The sequence below is a fragment of the Tachysurus vachellii genome, chromosome 1, assembly GCF_030014155.1.
Source record: "Tachysurus vachellii isolate PV-2020 chromosome 1, HZAU_Pvac_v1, whole genome shotgun sequence".
NCBI classification, from domain to species: Eukaryota; Metazoa; Chordata; class Actinopteri; order Siluriformes; family Bagridae; genus Tachysurus; species Tachysurus vachellii.
This window is the reverse complement of record NC_083460.1, coordinates 27,936,864-27,953,817: the sequence shown is the minus strand read 5'-3', so window position 1 is coordinate 27,953,817 and position 16,954 is coordinate 27,936,864. Positions and strand designations below refer to the sequence as shown.

The following is a 16,954-nucleotide window of genomic DNA, read 5'->3' as shown; positions in this document are numbered from 1 at the left end:
AAGTCCTGCATTCCTGGATACAAAGGAGGATTAATATTGTATAGTAGACTTCCACCACTAGTTTCTGTCCTGCTTTGATTCACAATAATTGGAGTAAAATGTGACTGGAATTGCCTTGGCTGCAGTACTTTAATGTGGGAATGAAGTGGGAGCCCTTGTAAAAATTCCTAGCAATCTTGTGGTGGAAGACCCATCTCTATCATCTCTATCATGGAGCTAGATAAAAAACCATAATGAAATTTTAAGGGTCTGCGAGTGGTCTTTCGGTCAACCGTTAAAAGTCAGTGCGGATTTGGCAGAGCTCATCAGACTCTGGTCTTGTATCACATTCCACCATCAACCTGTCTTCTTCTGTTAGCCTAACCATTCAGACAAACGAGCAAGAAAAGAGCTTGATACTTATGTTGGACTAATATCATCATTGTGTTAAATGGTGCAGACTTCTGAGCTCATTTCATGCTCGGATGACAAATAATGTATATTAAGATATAAAGTGGTTTATTTTATTTTAACTCTGCAGTTTTTGGATGAAAATATTTCTCAAATTCAGGCAGCTCAAAAATAATGATTTTTTTTTACATCATGAATAGGTTTTGCTTAAAAGAAATCACTATTCTTTTAAAACCTGTGTCTCTGAAATAGTTCTTTATAGGCTACTGTTCAGCGCAATGGATGGTTTTCTCAGACCCAGAAGTTATTGCATTGTAAAAACAAATTACCTAATCAAAACCATTTGAGAATTGCGGCTTCAAGGAGAGTGCTTAGGTTACTGTAAAATACGATGATCACAAGAGCAGATGGCGTCTTTGTACTACAGGTTTTGCGGAGAAATAAATACACTTTCTAGCACTTTATTAGGATGCAGGTGGTGCACACGAGTTCAACACCTGCGAGCTAACGCTGGCTAAAACTACGAGTCTGAACAGCTATGGTGAAATTATGAAGATAAATTCTTCAGATCCAATTTAGATTTAGGACTTCCTCAGCCTGAAGGGTTCACCTGATAACCGTCCCTTATACTTGCAGGTGCCAGATAGCTTTCTTAAGTGAAAGATACAAACAGATAATTCATGAACCTCAACAGCTGGGGAAAGATAAAAAAAAACCTCAGAGGACCTCATTGGGCTTTGGCATGACTGCTCGGCCTCATTTTTCTCCAAAAATGCATTTTCCGCTCACAAAAGATATATTCAATAAAAAAAAGCCTCCTGCCGGCTAGCAGTGAAGGTGAGACAGAAAAATATGTCCAGCGGTCAAAGCCAGAGTTAGAGCAGTGCTTAGCTGCTGAGGGAGATGAGATATGAGCTGCACTAGGGAAGTCTTACCCCGTCTGCGACCCTGCTGCTTTCCTTTCCACCCGGGCCGCTCCAGGTCACTTTGTAATGGTTGAGCAGCAGGTCTCCCTCTCTGGGGGGGTCCCAGCGAAGCAGCACGCTCACCCTGCCATCAGCGCTCACAGTCTGATTCGCAGCGCTGATGTTCTGCGGCCTCTCTGGGGGCAGCGGGTCTGTAGTGTGGAGAAAATAGAACATGCATTTTAGAATGCTGATTCTAATTCAAATTTGTTTGTGTTCTATTGACGTGGCCTATAGCCAGTGGAAGTGGAGAAAATCCATGCAAGCCAGAGAGGGATGCAACTCAAGAACTCATGGAAACTGTAAGCAAAATGAAGATTGATGTCAATAAAAAAAATTGCCTGACAGTACTGTGCTGCTGTGTTCACTTTTTCTTCCTTTTGTGGAAGGAGCCAGTGGAAGGAGCTCAGTAGGATGTAACACCCAATTAAATTAGGTTTATTCAATGCACCAGCTAATAATTTAAAGAAAAAGCATTGGAGTTATTAAGAGAACAAGATTAATTGTTTGTATGCCGGGATTACAATTAAATGTTAATGGAAACAGTACTGGATGTCATTGTCTTCATGTCATTTTTGTCTCTGTTATTCTGCTTTCATGGTCTTTCATGGTTCTTGGCCTCATATGGAATGTTTTTGCAAGTCTTCACCAAAGCTCAGCAGGCCATATGTGTGAGTGCATGTGTGTCATTGTGTGTGTGTGTGTGTGTGTGTGTGTGTGTATGTGCTGGACAACTATTCAGTGGAACAGATATATGATGAATGGAAACTCAGTCTCTTGCCACTGGGTGGGGTGGATAAGCCTGCCACGCAACAACGCAAGCAGGGGTGTCGAAGTCAAGTTGCCTGAACACATATAGAGATCTGCTCCTCATTTTACAGCAATTTCACCTCATCACAATATTTGGAAAAGTTGCTAGGTGTACAATGTATACAAAACTACAATCTCATGCCTTTGTTATTGACTACACAAAACATCAAACCAGCAGCAAACATGAAGAAATATTCAGACAGAACTTCATTATCCACAGCAACTAGTGTTTCACCTGGAACACATTTTAGCTTTTAAACCAAACAATCTGATTTCAATTCCACCAGACATGAGAGAGCAGCGTTATCTACTGTAAACGCTTAAATGGTTACTGCAGATGGCCTTTAGGGTGGACTTCCAAACTCTCAGCATCCATACGAAAACAAAGGCTCCATTTCGCGCTGTGAGGCAACCCCCGATCGACACATGTGGCCCTGCTGCCTGCTTTAGGGTCGCAAGTGGAAAACTGTCACTTGGATTTTTTCTCACCGAGTCATATAGCCTCGGAGGAGGAACCTTTCATCTCCAGATATCCTTGAGTAATGGCAGCTACGCACATGACCTATGACCTCCAGCATTCTTCATGCACCCCCGCACCCCTGCCACTCAGATGTCCCATGGCAATTTGATGAAAGTTGCATGTTTTGTGACCCCAAGGAAGGGGCAAAGAGAGCCATATGGTGAAGAAATGGCTCTACAAAGTGTTATTAAGTATGTATGTTAACAGTGATTTGCAATACTGGCTAAAGATAGTACTTTCTTAGAATTTAACAGAATATGACCAAAGCTGTGCTCTCCATAGAAAATGGCAAATCGTGAATTAGCGACAGACGTCATTTTCAGCAATGAAAGAGCATCTGCATAAGCATCAACAAAAGACTTTCAACGCTTTTTTTTTACTCTCTATATCGTTCCAAGTGCTGGTAATCTTTAAAAATAAAACAAGAATTGATTTGAGTCATTACTGTTGATGGCTTCAGTCTGCATGTAATTATAGTTTGGATTTAGCCTTTCAATAGACTCACTTTCAGAACGTGCCAAATCAAGAACCCCTGTGGTCTGAGACAACGTGAAGCACGTCCCTGAGAAAATTGACTTGCACCATAAATTGTATTCAAACAAATAAGACTAAACAAAACAAAAAGCAAAAAGAAAAAATCTCATACTAAGCAAGTTCCCATTTTTTTTTTGCCCTTGTGTGTTTGTTTGCTGCATCCATGGAAAAGTCTATCCTAGAGCATGTCTGCATACACTAAAACATGCTTAAAAATCTGACGCAATGTCGGCATGCCAAACTCTCAGCATGAGAGATGGGGTGTATGTGTTTGGGTGTGTGTGTACGTAGGAGTGTGAGAGAGTTGAGTGGAGCGATCTGTGATGATGTACAGGCTGTGGACTGCTCTGGTTTCAGGCAGGCCAGTTTTACAATGATGGCTGACTCTGCAGTGTTGCTGAACTGCTGTGAAGGATTTGCATGTTCATCTGTAACTCCCCATAACTCCTCTCACTCAGCAGTGTCCCAGCAATCTACACTGAAGCTTTATCCATATTGCTGAGCATCTGACTAAAAATGTAATATGCAGACTATTGATTGAAATGCCAGTAGATGCAGTGAAGCTTCAACAAAATGTATTCTGTTGAAAAAGTGTAGCAGTTTACCTCGGGCTGAGAAGAAGTGCTTGCTGGGAGTGGTGAAGCCACGTGTGCCCTGGCTGTTCACTGCGCTCACCCGAAACTGGTACCACCTGTGGGGCCGGACATCCTTCAGCAAGGCCCGTTCTTCCATGGTCTGGCAGAGAGTGTGTGTGTGTGAGAGAGAGAGACACAGAGAGACAGAGGTCACAGTAAATTTAATTAAGACAAATCAGATGAAAGGACTCCATCAGTGCTGTAATGACTGGTTGATCGTTTGCAAGAAGATCTTCTTAGACCTGCTGAAAACTCTATTTAAATGTTCCTATCCATTACCTTGCAATTCCGATTGGGAGAAAATGGAGATGACAATGGACTATTTGTTTCCAAGGTCTCTTGATCTGATAGTTTGAAATTTAAAGCCCCAATTAGGGGCTGTTGAAATCATGTTCCTGGATGAGCTCAGAGCCTCTCAGAGAGTATCCACTAAAGAATACAATCTGTAAGTAATTGGACAGTGACACAATCCTTTGTCGTTTTGGCTCTGTGTTTCATAAGGAATCAACAACTATTAGGTTAAAGTGCAAAATGTCAGCTTTAATTCAAAGGCATATATACATGTTGAGTAAAACAGTGATTTGTCTATTATAAAGGTGCAATTCAACATCAAACCCTTCACTTATATTGTCGTACCATTACTTCTTACACAAAAGACTAACGCACATACTAGAGTTCATTTTAGACATGACAACTAGGGAAGTTTTAATGCCAGGAAAGCAGGCAATAATGAATCTGAAATACGTAGATTAATTCAAATCAGACACAACAGTAAAAAGCAAGAGCAAAAACAAAATGAAAAACCAAACAACTAAAGGTCAAGAACCCTTTTGAATTTGGACTCCAAAAAGAGTGAATAATCCAGCATGATCTAAGAGGGTTAAGTATGCAAGACAGAAAAAAACACAGTAATTATCAAGTCCATAAACTAATGCGTAAGCTTTTTGTATTTCAAACATCAGGGAAATGTCTAGCAAGAAAACATAAAAAAAGAGTATACACTCTTACAGAACACCTATCTATCTGATATTCAATTATCAATTATCAATTACAATATACATTTATCCAATCAGCCAATCATGTAGCAGCAGTCCAGTCTATAAAATCAAGCACATTTAAAACATCAGTATGAGGAAATACTGTGATCTGAGAGCATTTTAGCAACTGCTGATTTGATATTTGTACACACAACAGTCTCTCTGAGTTAACCCAGAATGCTGCAAAAAAAATGAATAATAAATACATCGCAGTTCCAGTGAGCAGAACTGCCTTTTTAAGAGAAGTTAAGGTAGAACGACCAGACTGGTTTTGGCTGATAAGATGGCTATGGTAACTCTTTACACTCATGTCGAGTAGAAACGCATCTGTCAAGAATAGAACACGTAACATGTCAAACTGTGAGTTGGATGGACTACAACAGTACAATACAGTGGGCACAGGAACGCTTAACCTGGACAGTTGAATGAACATTTGTCCAGTGAAAAGTAAACCGTAAACACTGTGTGATGGTTGATCACAGATTTGCATACCTGTGAGACATGGATTTTTAAATTAGCGCTTGCTTCAATACATGTGGCTAAATACATGTAGTTTTTATATTTGAAATATAATATTATATTTCAAATAAAAAAAAAACTGATTATATTTCTGGTTTTACTTCTGTTTTTGTTTTAAGATTCAAACAAAAGTTGACAATCAAGAAAGATGATCTGTATAAAGGATGGTTTCAAGAGGAGAAAAGCTTTAAGTGATGTACTTTGGACGTTTTACAAGACTAAATGTTTTACATTATAGATCATAGCGTTCATACTAATGGACCACTAAGGTATGTAATTCGTCCAAGTATTTCCATTATCTTAGCTATAAACTTTGAAATGTCTATACAAATTAACTTTGAGTATTTGAATGTTGTCTTAATGGATCCAAAAACCCAAATACTGTCAGTCAGGCAGAGAAAATAAACGTCATTCTAATCCAGGCACAGATGACGGTAGTGTGAAGTACGTTTGTGGAAAACTTGGCCTGGAGTAGTGTTGCTGTTCTCTTACCATCAGAACAGTGCGCCAGGGTGAGGCTTCGTCTTCACTGGGATGAATGCCATGGTTCCATCTCCTCTGCAGAATATACAGCACTGGCTCAATAGACACATTGAACTTAGACATCCATGTCACTTCCAGCTGTCCGTGCTGGTCCTCTAAAAAGGCCATGTCTTTCCTTGGCTTCAGGGGGACGCCTATGACACAAGAATGACACATGCTGGGAAGCGCCTACGTAATGTCCTACTTTTTCTGCATGTTAAAATGGTTGGAAAGAGAATGTGACAGTAAATTAAATCAATGGCGTGATGTTACAGTGCAACATCAAAATGGATCATTGATGTTCAGAGTATTAGAGCATACAGAGCATACGGATCTAACATTCTCCACTGAACACCAAGGAACCAAAACGCTGCTTTGATGTGCTGTAGGTAGTTGTTATTGTTGGGATATGTTAGCAATATTCTGCCAATTTTATCAGCTCTTTGTCGGGAATTCATCCTTTCCATCAGCTGAATGATCTTGGTTGCAGGAGCCTGCTGTGTTATGCTTTATACCATTAACTGTAGGTGATTACAATAATCTTAATTGGTAAACATAGTCAAGATCTTGCTGCATTTAAGCTCCTTTATTCATATATTGTACTTATCATGCCTATCGTACCTTTATAAAGGTTGGTTGGTGCTTGGCAGGTGTGGCCACAGCCGTTGGAACAGCACTTTTTAGCTCCAGAGCACTCGCTGTCAGCGCTGCAACTCTCCACGCAGGCGGCTGCAAAGCCTGATGCCCTTTGAGGAGAAGGACAATCTCCCTGCTTCTGCATCTGCAGCGACTGTAAGAACTCAGCACTGGTCACACACTCGTGATGCTTCTTTTTATGAAAATGAGGGATAAAGAGACAGAAATGGGGAAACAGAGACAGAGCAGGAGATACAGTGGTTAGAAGCAGACACCCACCCATGTTCACTGGCCATAGCGGTTCCGTCTGAGACACAGCCATGGCGTGTGCTCGCAACATCACACTCCTGCCAACACTGGCACCGAACTACTTTAGGCCCGAAACAGACTCGACGCACACAGAGCTCCGCTTCTGAGGACACATCTGGCTGCGGGGTTCCTGACCGAGGCACTCTGGAAACTGTTCATTTGCAAAACATCTCCAAGAATTACTTAACTTGATGCTTCTCTGGGTTGATGCAAGGCACATGTTTCTTCCATTGGGTGAATCACACAGTTGGGGAAACAACAAAGCATGCAGCTTGTTTTTAATACAATTACATCCAATTGGTTTAATATACTGCCAGGGTACTGCACTTTCACACTGAGCATCTTTAGCGGAATACTGAAAATTCAAGATTCAGTCTGAGCAGTTATTATACTTTCCCAGTGCATAATTACATTCTTTTGTATGTTAGATATCCTCTCTTAATACCTCACCACTCTACAGAAAAGGATTAAAGCTGTGTAATCAAATCTGAACCTAGGGGCCAGGTAGATAATATGAATGTGATTCAATTTTCCATTCCCCACACACGTGTACATATGCACATACAAGCTTGTCATGTTTTAAATCGCAAAGCATCACAGTGTAACTTTATACGTTGGCTCACAATCTTCCTCATATAGCTCCTTGATATGGGTGAAAGTAAATCACAGGAAGACATTCTACCAAACATGCACATACATCATGTCCGGAGCTCTTGGCTCTGTCTGCCAGTGCAGTATCTCCCAGCAGGTTAACGACTGTTATGTTCTTTATGTACATCTTGTATCCAATTGTGGTTCAGTCATCCTTCTCACTCAAACACATCTGAAACAATCTGGCAATCTGAAACAGACTTTGTGTGGTAAGGCTTACCTCACAAAACTTGTGAGGAAGAACCATTCTGGTTTCCCATAATTCCTTGCATGGCTGTAGGCACTGCAGACAAAAAAAGAATACAGACATGAGGATGGAATTTTACTAGCCATTGAGTACAGGAGAAAAATAGTAAACTGTGTGGCAAAATATGCCAAGAAAAACCTTAGTCTTACTTCATAAAACCAATCTACCTTAAAAATACCCACTGCAATTTAGTCTTTTTTAAAGTATTACTAAACACACCCTTTAAACCTTAATAACTGTTTTCCTGCTATAGTCTGGCAAACGGACATTCTAATTAGTATATGGCGATTGTTCTTCTCGGAAATCAGGTGATTGTGAAAATATATTTTCCTGAAGTTCAGGTCACACCTCACTGTTCAGCAGATATTGGTTCATTCATGAAATTATACAATCAGCTCATAAATTGGCAGAAACAGGTCAAGAGCTTCAGTTTATGTTTAAATAAAAGATTTGAAAAAAAGGATAAAAATCCCATTGCAGTGACCAGCCAGATGGATTTTAAGTTTAAGATTATCAGAAACTGTTGATCTTCGGGATTTTGACATACTACATTCTCGAGTGTTTACACAGATTGTTGCAAAAAGAACAAGAAACATCCAACACGTTGGAGAAGGAGAACGCAAAGGTCAGACTGGTTATAGATGATAGGCAAACAATGACCATGGTCAGCAGAAGCGCATCTTAGAACGCATAACATGCCAAGCAATGAAATGGATGGGCTACAACTGCAGAAGACCTCACTAGGTTCTACTTCTGGCAGCTAAAAACAGGAATCTGATCTATAGATCTGATCTATAGATCTGATCTGATCTATCTGATCATCTGATGCTATAGCAGACAAAGGCTCAGTGAAACTGGATAGTCAAAGATTAGACAATTACCAGCTGGTGCTTTTTTTAATCTTCAATAATCAAATTTTGTTTAGCGATTAAGTGGTGATTTAGTGGTGTCTATTAAAGTGACCAGTGAGTAAATACGTGTTAATCTAAAGTCAGTGTCTGTTTAGAAAACTTATTCTAGGACCATATTGAGCTCTTTGGTTTTTGCATCTGGAGGTTTACTCTGTAAGTTTTTATATATAGCCCTACAAGAGTTGGGGTTTCTTTAGGAAGAGACCCTCAACACATAAGGAACCCTTGAGGAACATTTTTTCTGTGTAGTGTAATCATGGCCACAGGCTAGTAAACTAACTGTAACTGCTGTGCTGCCTTTAAGTGCAAAACCCATTCTGGCTGTCAGCGAAAGAAAAGCAACAACCACTGAGTAATTAGATTTATGTGTTGAGTGATGAAACGTGTGTATGGACCACAGTTTTTTTTTTACTTTGTTATAGGAGTGTCAATTTCATAGGTTTGTTAACATCTTGGGAAGGAAATAGGTAGATTTTCTATTTCTTAATCTAACTAGCTGAATCTAACTACAGTAGCTTTAATGCAGGTTCTGCGATTGTACTAAACCTAGTAATTTATTGGAATTGATTAAGGTGTCTTAAACCCTTCTATAATGTGTTTTCATTTAGTCAAACACAGAAGCCATGCTCCCACCTTCCTGTGGGAAAGATTGGTGCTTTTAACAAAATAATTTATTTTGATGAAGTACCTTCAAACACTGGAACTATAAATCCATGCATGTTGTTGTCAGCAAAGCCAAGGAACTAAAAAGCCTGTAAGAGTTGTTTTAGATACAGATCTTGAGTCAAGCGTTTTTTCTTGTTATGAAGTAAAGTAAATATTTAATATATGAATAAATATTCTGTTTAACACATCACTAATGCTTAAATAATAGATTATAGTGTCACGCTGGCAGGAAAGGGTGTGTACAGTAGTGTGTTTAGTCTCAGTCCTCCCGTTCTTTCCTTTTTGCTCTCCGCTTACTTCAGTCCCCTCTAATCTATCAAACATGTGCGCTCCCGGCAAGCCTCTGTCTCTGCCTCACCGGGCCAACCCTAGTCATTCATGTCTCCAGTATGAGCTGGACAATATTAAGACATCTGTTGTGTGTTATCTGACGGATTATTTCAACATCTGCCACCATCTATTCTCCGGTGGAGAAAAGACGGCTTTCGCTTGGACGATCCCCGCAGAGTGCACTCTGCCTTACAAAAGAGAAAGGGGGAAACAGACTGGTTTATGGGAAAACAGACAAAGGTGTCACTTTACTGAAAAAATAATCACAGCAAATGTGTAAATTTGATTTAGCAATCAGTCATGCTGAGTCCTATCAACGTGGTCTAGCCACAGGGGTTGGTAGGAATTTCAACGAATAATTTGTTATTCCTGGTGTTGAGAAAATTGATTTGTTGATTTTTGATAACACTGACAAAAATTGTCTATCTAAATTGGGGTTTATTATAATTGCCTATCATAATTACAAGTTTATCTGAATTATGAACTAAGCCTATAGTAAGTTAACTCTGTGTGATTGCACTCTTTTGCTGGGTGTTTGAGAAGCATATGTCAACACAAACCAAATGGTGGTGGTCATGTGGGGTATTTCATACACAGATAATAAACATCAAAGATGCTGTAGAACCTTTTTTTTTTTACAGAGAACCCAACACCAAGGTTAAGGTTGGAGATATGATCAAGCATAGTGGAAGCTAGAGTAATACATGGATTAGTGAAAAGCCCTTTATAAAAAGAAATTAATTGTGTCATATAATAAAAAAGACATATATATGTAGTATACATGAGTATCTGGTTGCAAAGCCAAGGCCAGGTTGACCAGCGCATGCACTTCCTCTATCTAACAACCGCTGACAGCCTTCATGGGTCACCTTCACACCCAGCACTTCAAAAACCAAAAACCCACTACCCCCTCTCAGATAAACATGCTCTGCACTCCCAAACACACAACGCCTGCAAACCATCAATGTGACAACACTCTCCGATGAGGGTGTGGAAAGAAGGCTAGTGGTAAACTCAGTGAACATGGAAGCTAGTCTCCATTAAGGAAGGTTGTTTTCCTTCCTACTGCCTCTTCGGCACAACTCCCATATTCATCACAGCTAAACAGGTATGCGGTGCTTAGTCGGAGGCTGACATAGGTTATCAGTGACTAATTCCTCTAATGTGCAGGGCACCAACTTAACAGACAACGTCCTATTATGTGGTGACGGACAGATGACAGGCTACATCTGGAAGTCGAAATGCAAGTAAAAGGAGCTGAGCTTAACCACAGCATAACTAATGTGCTTTATTCTAAACAAACTCTTGCATTAAATACATTTCTGTCTATTTTTATGTACAATGCTATGGTACGTTGCATGTTTAAACTTAACATAATTGCACTTTGAAACGAAAATGGTCGTTCATTGATGAATGTTATTGGCATTCCGTTTCCATGACAAGGCCCTAAGGATTATTACTGAACAAGGAGTTCAGAGTGTTTATATGATGGCATCCCACAGGGACGGAAACAGCTTCCTCTGCTGGTCTTCATCATGCTCGCTTAGACATATTCTTTTTCTGAGCAAAGCTGACTCTTTGGCCTTTTCATGCTGTATTGACTAGCCACTGACAGACTGGCCTAGTGGGATCTTTGTGCCCGGTGAAAGCCACTTAATCTTCATTGACAAAGAGAAAAGGCAGATATTTCAGCAAAGTAGAGGAAGCTTTTGATAAAACTATGAGAAATACCGTATGTGATCTTATGTGTTTTTTAAAGAGAAAGATTCACATGATAAAACCATTTAAAAGCCACACGGTAATGATTATAAAGATAAAAAATGATCACTTACTTAAAAAAAAAAATTGCCAAAGTTTCTTCTTGTTAATCAAGCTATTTTCCTAGACTTGAAAAATTTACAAGTCTAGACACTTTATTGAATACATTAAAGCTTTCACCAACACATTTATGTTCTTGTTTAATAAGATTTTCCAATAAAGCAACAATTAAAAGAACAACTGAAATCAGGCTTCTTGTCCCAGCTAAAAAAAAAAAAAAGAGTCGTAAAGTGAAGCTGTTCCATAATTCATGGAAATAATAATAGTTCTAATACAGATGGCTGACAAATGAAAGGAAACCAACAAAAAGTGTCTCAGTAATATTTTCAGCTGCCAGGAGAACTTCAGTGTGCTTTGGCATTGATGTCTCTGGAACTCTATTGGAGGGATGAACACCATACTTCCAAAAAATGTTGTTGTTTTGATGATGGTAGCGGAGAGCACTCTCAAACACACTCTCCAAAATCTCACATAGGTGTTCCAGGTAATAGCTGCAGACTGTGAAGGTGAATAACTTGTACCTTATTTACATCATCTACATCCTTATGAAAGGATTCAGTGAGTCGTCATGCCCTGTAGATGGGGATAGGGACTTCTTGAATAAGACAATAAAGAAAAAAACAAATTGCCGATAATCTTCCACGTGGTTACTATTATCACTGTCATAAAAGCCGTGCCAGACCATCGATTAATCAAAGGGTCGCAAAGAATTGTCTTGATTAATGTCTCTGGCTGGAACTCCTTCTCTACTGGCACAAAAATCTTCAGTAGTAGGCTAAAGTAGTGTCTGCCAAAATTTCTCACTCTTTTCAAAACTTCTCGTTTTCTGGCATATTTAAGAGGCCAACAATTGAAATAATTATATCTGTTTTAAAAAGTAATGCTTCTTTTTCAGTTTTGTTTCTATACCCACAGTAACATATTTGTAATTGCTATGTAAGTTGAGCTTACATTTCATCCCAGTGATCCAAATAAAATCTGCCATTTTTTAGTTGAGGCAAAACCCAAACAGAGGAACTCCTCCTTATGTGAGTTATGTGATGAGAAAGTGACATCATTTTGTAAATTTTGTAGCCGATCCAAGGCATGCCTTGCTATTGCGAGGGAGAAGCACAATAAGATGACAAGTAGACCCAAAACCTGCCAGTAAAATGGCATGCAAAGAATAACAGAGTCACGGTTTTTCCATTTTCCTCTGGTCAGGCAAAAAACTTGGGATCCTGATTTGGGATTCTTTGGGAATTTTAAAGCCTATGTGTCTAACCACCAAAATCCTGTTCTTCTTGTCTTTTCTCAGTACGATAGATGTATACAACATTTGTACAATATCTCCCTGTATCCTCATCACCAGTGTGCACTTCTGCCTGCATGCCTGTTGTAGCGCTGTAGTGCTTGTTCAAGATGCTCAACTAATATGCCAGACTATAAATTCGAGGAAATGATACAATGCACTGTATTAACTTCAGCACTTTAAGGTGAACCAGGTGTACAAACCATATGTGAAACACAAGACACTAGGGAAGAAAGCCGGCACTATAGATCATGCAAGTATGCATGATGATGATGTGTCCGCTATGGTGATACAGATACACTAGTGAGGTACACCAGAGACAAACGGCGTCATGATTTGTCAGGGCCAGAAATGTGTTACTGTTTAAAATCGACCTTGCTGGACAGTAGAGACTGTCAATGATGGATGGTAAGCTTCATGGACTTCAATCACATATTTAGACATCTATATGGTGCCACTTGCCGAAGTCGTAAACCTCGCCTTTTTAAGCCTTTTGATTGGTTATTTTCATTACCTGGTGCAGGAATGTGATCCTATCACATAGTGGAAAAAATGTGTGAGGAAAGGGTAGGCTGGAACACATTAAGGACAATATGAAAAAGCCTCCAAAAAGATAAAAGTCAACTGTCCTTCAGTTAAAAAAAAAAAAAGACATTCACCAGATGAACAAACCAGCCATGGATGGCTAAACCTTCCATCTGTCTTCACCTCTAACACACTGGCTTTAATGCACATGGCCTAAAAAAAAAAAAAAAAAAAACACAGACACTGAGTTTGAGCTATGGTACCATCTACATTTATATAATTTTATCACTTAAATATGATCTGATACTGATTTCTTATATGCAATTGCTGAATACATATCGTATAGTTGGTACATATACTCATGGTCATTTCATTTTTTTCTAATTCTTTGTAAAGGTCATGCCTGACACTATACTACTGTTAAATAATAATAATAATAATAATAATAATAATTATCCCTTTAATGATGCCAGTCATACACATTTAAGGTCATTTTAAGCCTCCAAATGGCATCAAGGAAGTGCTTTTTTTATGTGCCCATCATTACTGGATAGACTGTGACCATAAACACTCTTAACATTTGTTAAAGAAGTTGTGACTTGCTTGTTCACAAATAGACTATTACTTTTTCGGTGGCTAATTTCTAAAACAGTAGCAAGTGTAGAAGTAGATCAGTTTCCTGAACTACTGTGGGTGGAAATGACAGTTTGGCCTGCCCATGAACCCCGACAACAGTGCAAAGCCTGGTTTATTTATTTGGCCTTTGATTTTTGTTTACATTGTGGAGAGGAAACATCCTCATTCCTAATGCTCTAATCCAGTCTTTTGATCAGCTAGAGCAGACTCAACGAGCAGTTGGAGAACCACAGGCTCTGTTAACAATCTGTCCTGTACCAACAACAGGGGGATGTCGTACAGATTTTTCCAGCTAAATCCATTTATGGCTGCTTAAATCCCTAAATCAAAGCCAAAGCCTAAAAGTTAATTTTAACAAGCTATGAACAGAAACCTATACATTTCCAAATGTCCACCACAGCACAGAAAAGCTGAGGTTTTTGCTTGATTTTTTTCATAATAGAAATGCTGCTTGACACCCTTTGTATCCTAAAAACAAAAGCTTTCCAGCTGTCACTATAAAGGGTCCTCTTCGACAGGCAGTGGATATTATATGATCTGACGCTCCTGCCTTTTCCCCTTTGTGTGTCCAAACCTAAAGAGAAAATTCACCAATTGCTCAACGTTTTCAATATATTTACTAGGACTGAAGCTGTGCCACAGATGTAGGCGGTGATTTCTGTAGCTTTGTGTCTGTATTTTAATAATGGTATTTATTAAGCCAAGACATGAGCCCATATTTTGGCTCCTATTTTTAAGCTGACTTCCATTATAGCATATAGCATAAATCAGTTAATGTATTGTGGACACATATTTCAATAATTCACTCCAAACATTCTGGGGAAAAAACAATAACAGTTTCCTTCAACCAGTATATGGAGAACTTGCCTCAGAACAACAGCAAGGAAAAATTTGTAGCAACACCTAAAACACTGAGACGGGGTTGTGGAAATGCAAGTCACTTGTTATGGGGACCATTAAAAAAAGATTCCACTGGTGCCTGGACCATTAATCATAATATTAACCAGAGAGGTTATTTCGTTATACAACAAAATGTCTGAAAATACAAAGAATGTGAATTTAGCTTTGGTTAGAATTTATTTTAGTTTGTAAACTTTATAAACTTTGTTAGGACTTAATAAATTCTAGAAGAAAATGTAAGCAGTTGAAAACCATTATAACGTGATTTTAGTGTCATGCAGTTCTGATCAGGGCAAAAAATACTAAAGTGGTGTCAGACAATAAAGAAACATCACATAATACATCACTGCATAGAAGATAATGTATATAAAATTTCTGTCAAGTGTTTTTAAATCTTTTGATCAGACTATGGTTCAGTTGCAGGGCATGGATGGTTTTTCATTCAAACACCAGAAAAGATGTCTCTAATATAGCTTAATATTTTCATTTTTGTGTCTGAATGACAAAATACACATCCAGGTACAGTACAATTCTGAGTAACCCAAATTCTATGTACTGTATGTACAGTAAAATGCATTGTGTTAAGTGTAAATGACCTTGAAAATCACCTTGGATTGAAAGTGAGTGCCAAAAATGAACTAATAATAACTGGTTCAGTAAAAACACTTGAACTCCATTTAAAAGTTCTTGAACCTTTTCTTTCTTTCTGAATGCAAACAGTTTTTTCTTGATACATTAACAACATGGGAAAAATCCATATTGGACATTTAATTCTTGAAATTTATCATTGTTATTAACACCAGGCGGACATAAGAAATAAAATGTAAAGTCATATCAGCAATAATAAGACACATGACTTATAGAAATAGCCAATATAGCCAATATAGAAAGAAAATAATGCACCAATATTAGTTTTTTTTTTCTCAGACATAAATCATCACAGACCTCATTTTTTAATCATACAATCCAATGATAACTTCTTGGTTTAAACATTGAAAAGCATGAAAGGTTAAAGGTTCTAGTTTGGTATACTGACATTTAAACTCTCTCAGGCTCCAAACCTACCATGACAAAAACCATATGTAGAACATCTTTCATTCACAGAGGGAACGTTGTAAAAATCCACAAATGTCCTCTAAATGTGCAGTGCTGTGTAAATACCTTTACGGCTAAAAAGCCAGCTCGCAGATGATTGTGGCACAAGCTGGTCTTTAAGGTGTCATGCAGGGCACCAAGTGAAGTGGAAAACACCCGTTGGTTAATGCTGTTTAAAATCAGCAGTTAGCAGATGAAAACAATTCATACTGATCTACTGTGGGAACAGCCTGGGTGTTCTAAAAATCCTAAAGACATTCACGATTGCATGGTAACTGTGTGTGTGTGTGTGTGTGTGTGTGTGTGTGTGTGTGTGTGTGTGTGTGTGGTGCGTGTGTGAGTGAGTTTGATCAAGCTCAGATCAGGTATCTGCAGGCCACACACAACATGGCTAAAGGTTGAGCCACTGAAATAAAGGTAGTTCAGTCCAGAAACACTGAGACTTGGAATGTTTTTAGTCTGAATTATTACTGCTTGAAATATTTTTGAAATGTTGTTAGTGACCTAGTGATAAACATGTTTGAAGCATTTGAGAAGCAACTAATCAGAGAAAGCTAGAAAAAAGAATTTAAAAAAAAATCAACTACCCAGATGAAATGTTCTGTAATATGAGTACAATTACATAGCAATGACAAATGTTTTGCAGAACACGAGTAACACTGCCGTTTCTAAACGGAATTTTGAAGCTGAAGTATCAATAGGATATAGTGCAAAGTCATACAATTTTTTTTTTTCCAATTTTCCAATATCAATTAAGATTGATATATTTTGGTACCTCTATTGATACCCCAAAGAAGCTTTCAAAGGACACACATCGCAATACAGAAGCACTAAAAAACACAAAGAGTTCCTTTGCTTTTGAAAATAAACTATAACAATTAAAAAGCTAGATCAACTTTGGCCAGAGATGCCCTCTCCACAGGGCTAAAAGAGAGCTGAGGCCGCACTCAGCTGGATAGATTCCCCTAGAGAGGTGGCCACACAGGGAGCGACCTTCCACCAACTGC

The 16,954-nt window shown here is 38.7% G+C and overlaps 1 protein-coding gene across 3 annotated transcripts in view; it reads right to left on the bottom strand.

Moving 5' to 3' along the window:
• anos1b (anosmin 1b) overlaps positions 1–16,954 on the bottom strand; it is a 35,820-nt gene that overhangs the window by 10,417 nt on the left and 8,449 nt on the right. For all 3 annotated transcript variants that reach the window (XM_060881249.1, XM_060881258.1, XM_060881241.1), the window contains exons 3-7: positions 7,749–7,811; positions 6,554–6,761; positions 5,903–6,087; positions 3,825–3,954; positions 1,326–1,507 (exon numbers count right to left, since the gene is read on the bottom strand). In XM_060881249.1, coding sequence (XP_060737232.1) covers positions 1,326–1,507; positions 3,825–3,954; positions 5,903–6,087; positions 6,554–6,761; positions 7,749–7,811 — 768 coding nt within the window. The remainder of the gene's footprint in view (positions 1–1,325; positions 1,508–3,824; positions 3,955–5,902; positions 6,088–6,553; positions 6,762–7,748; positions 7,812–16,954) is intronic.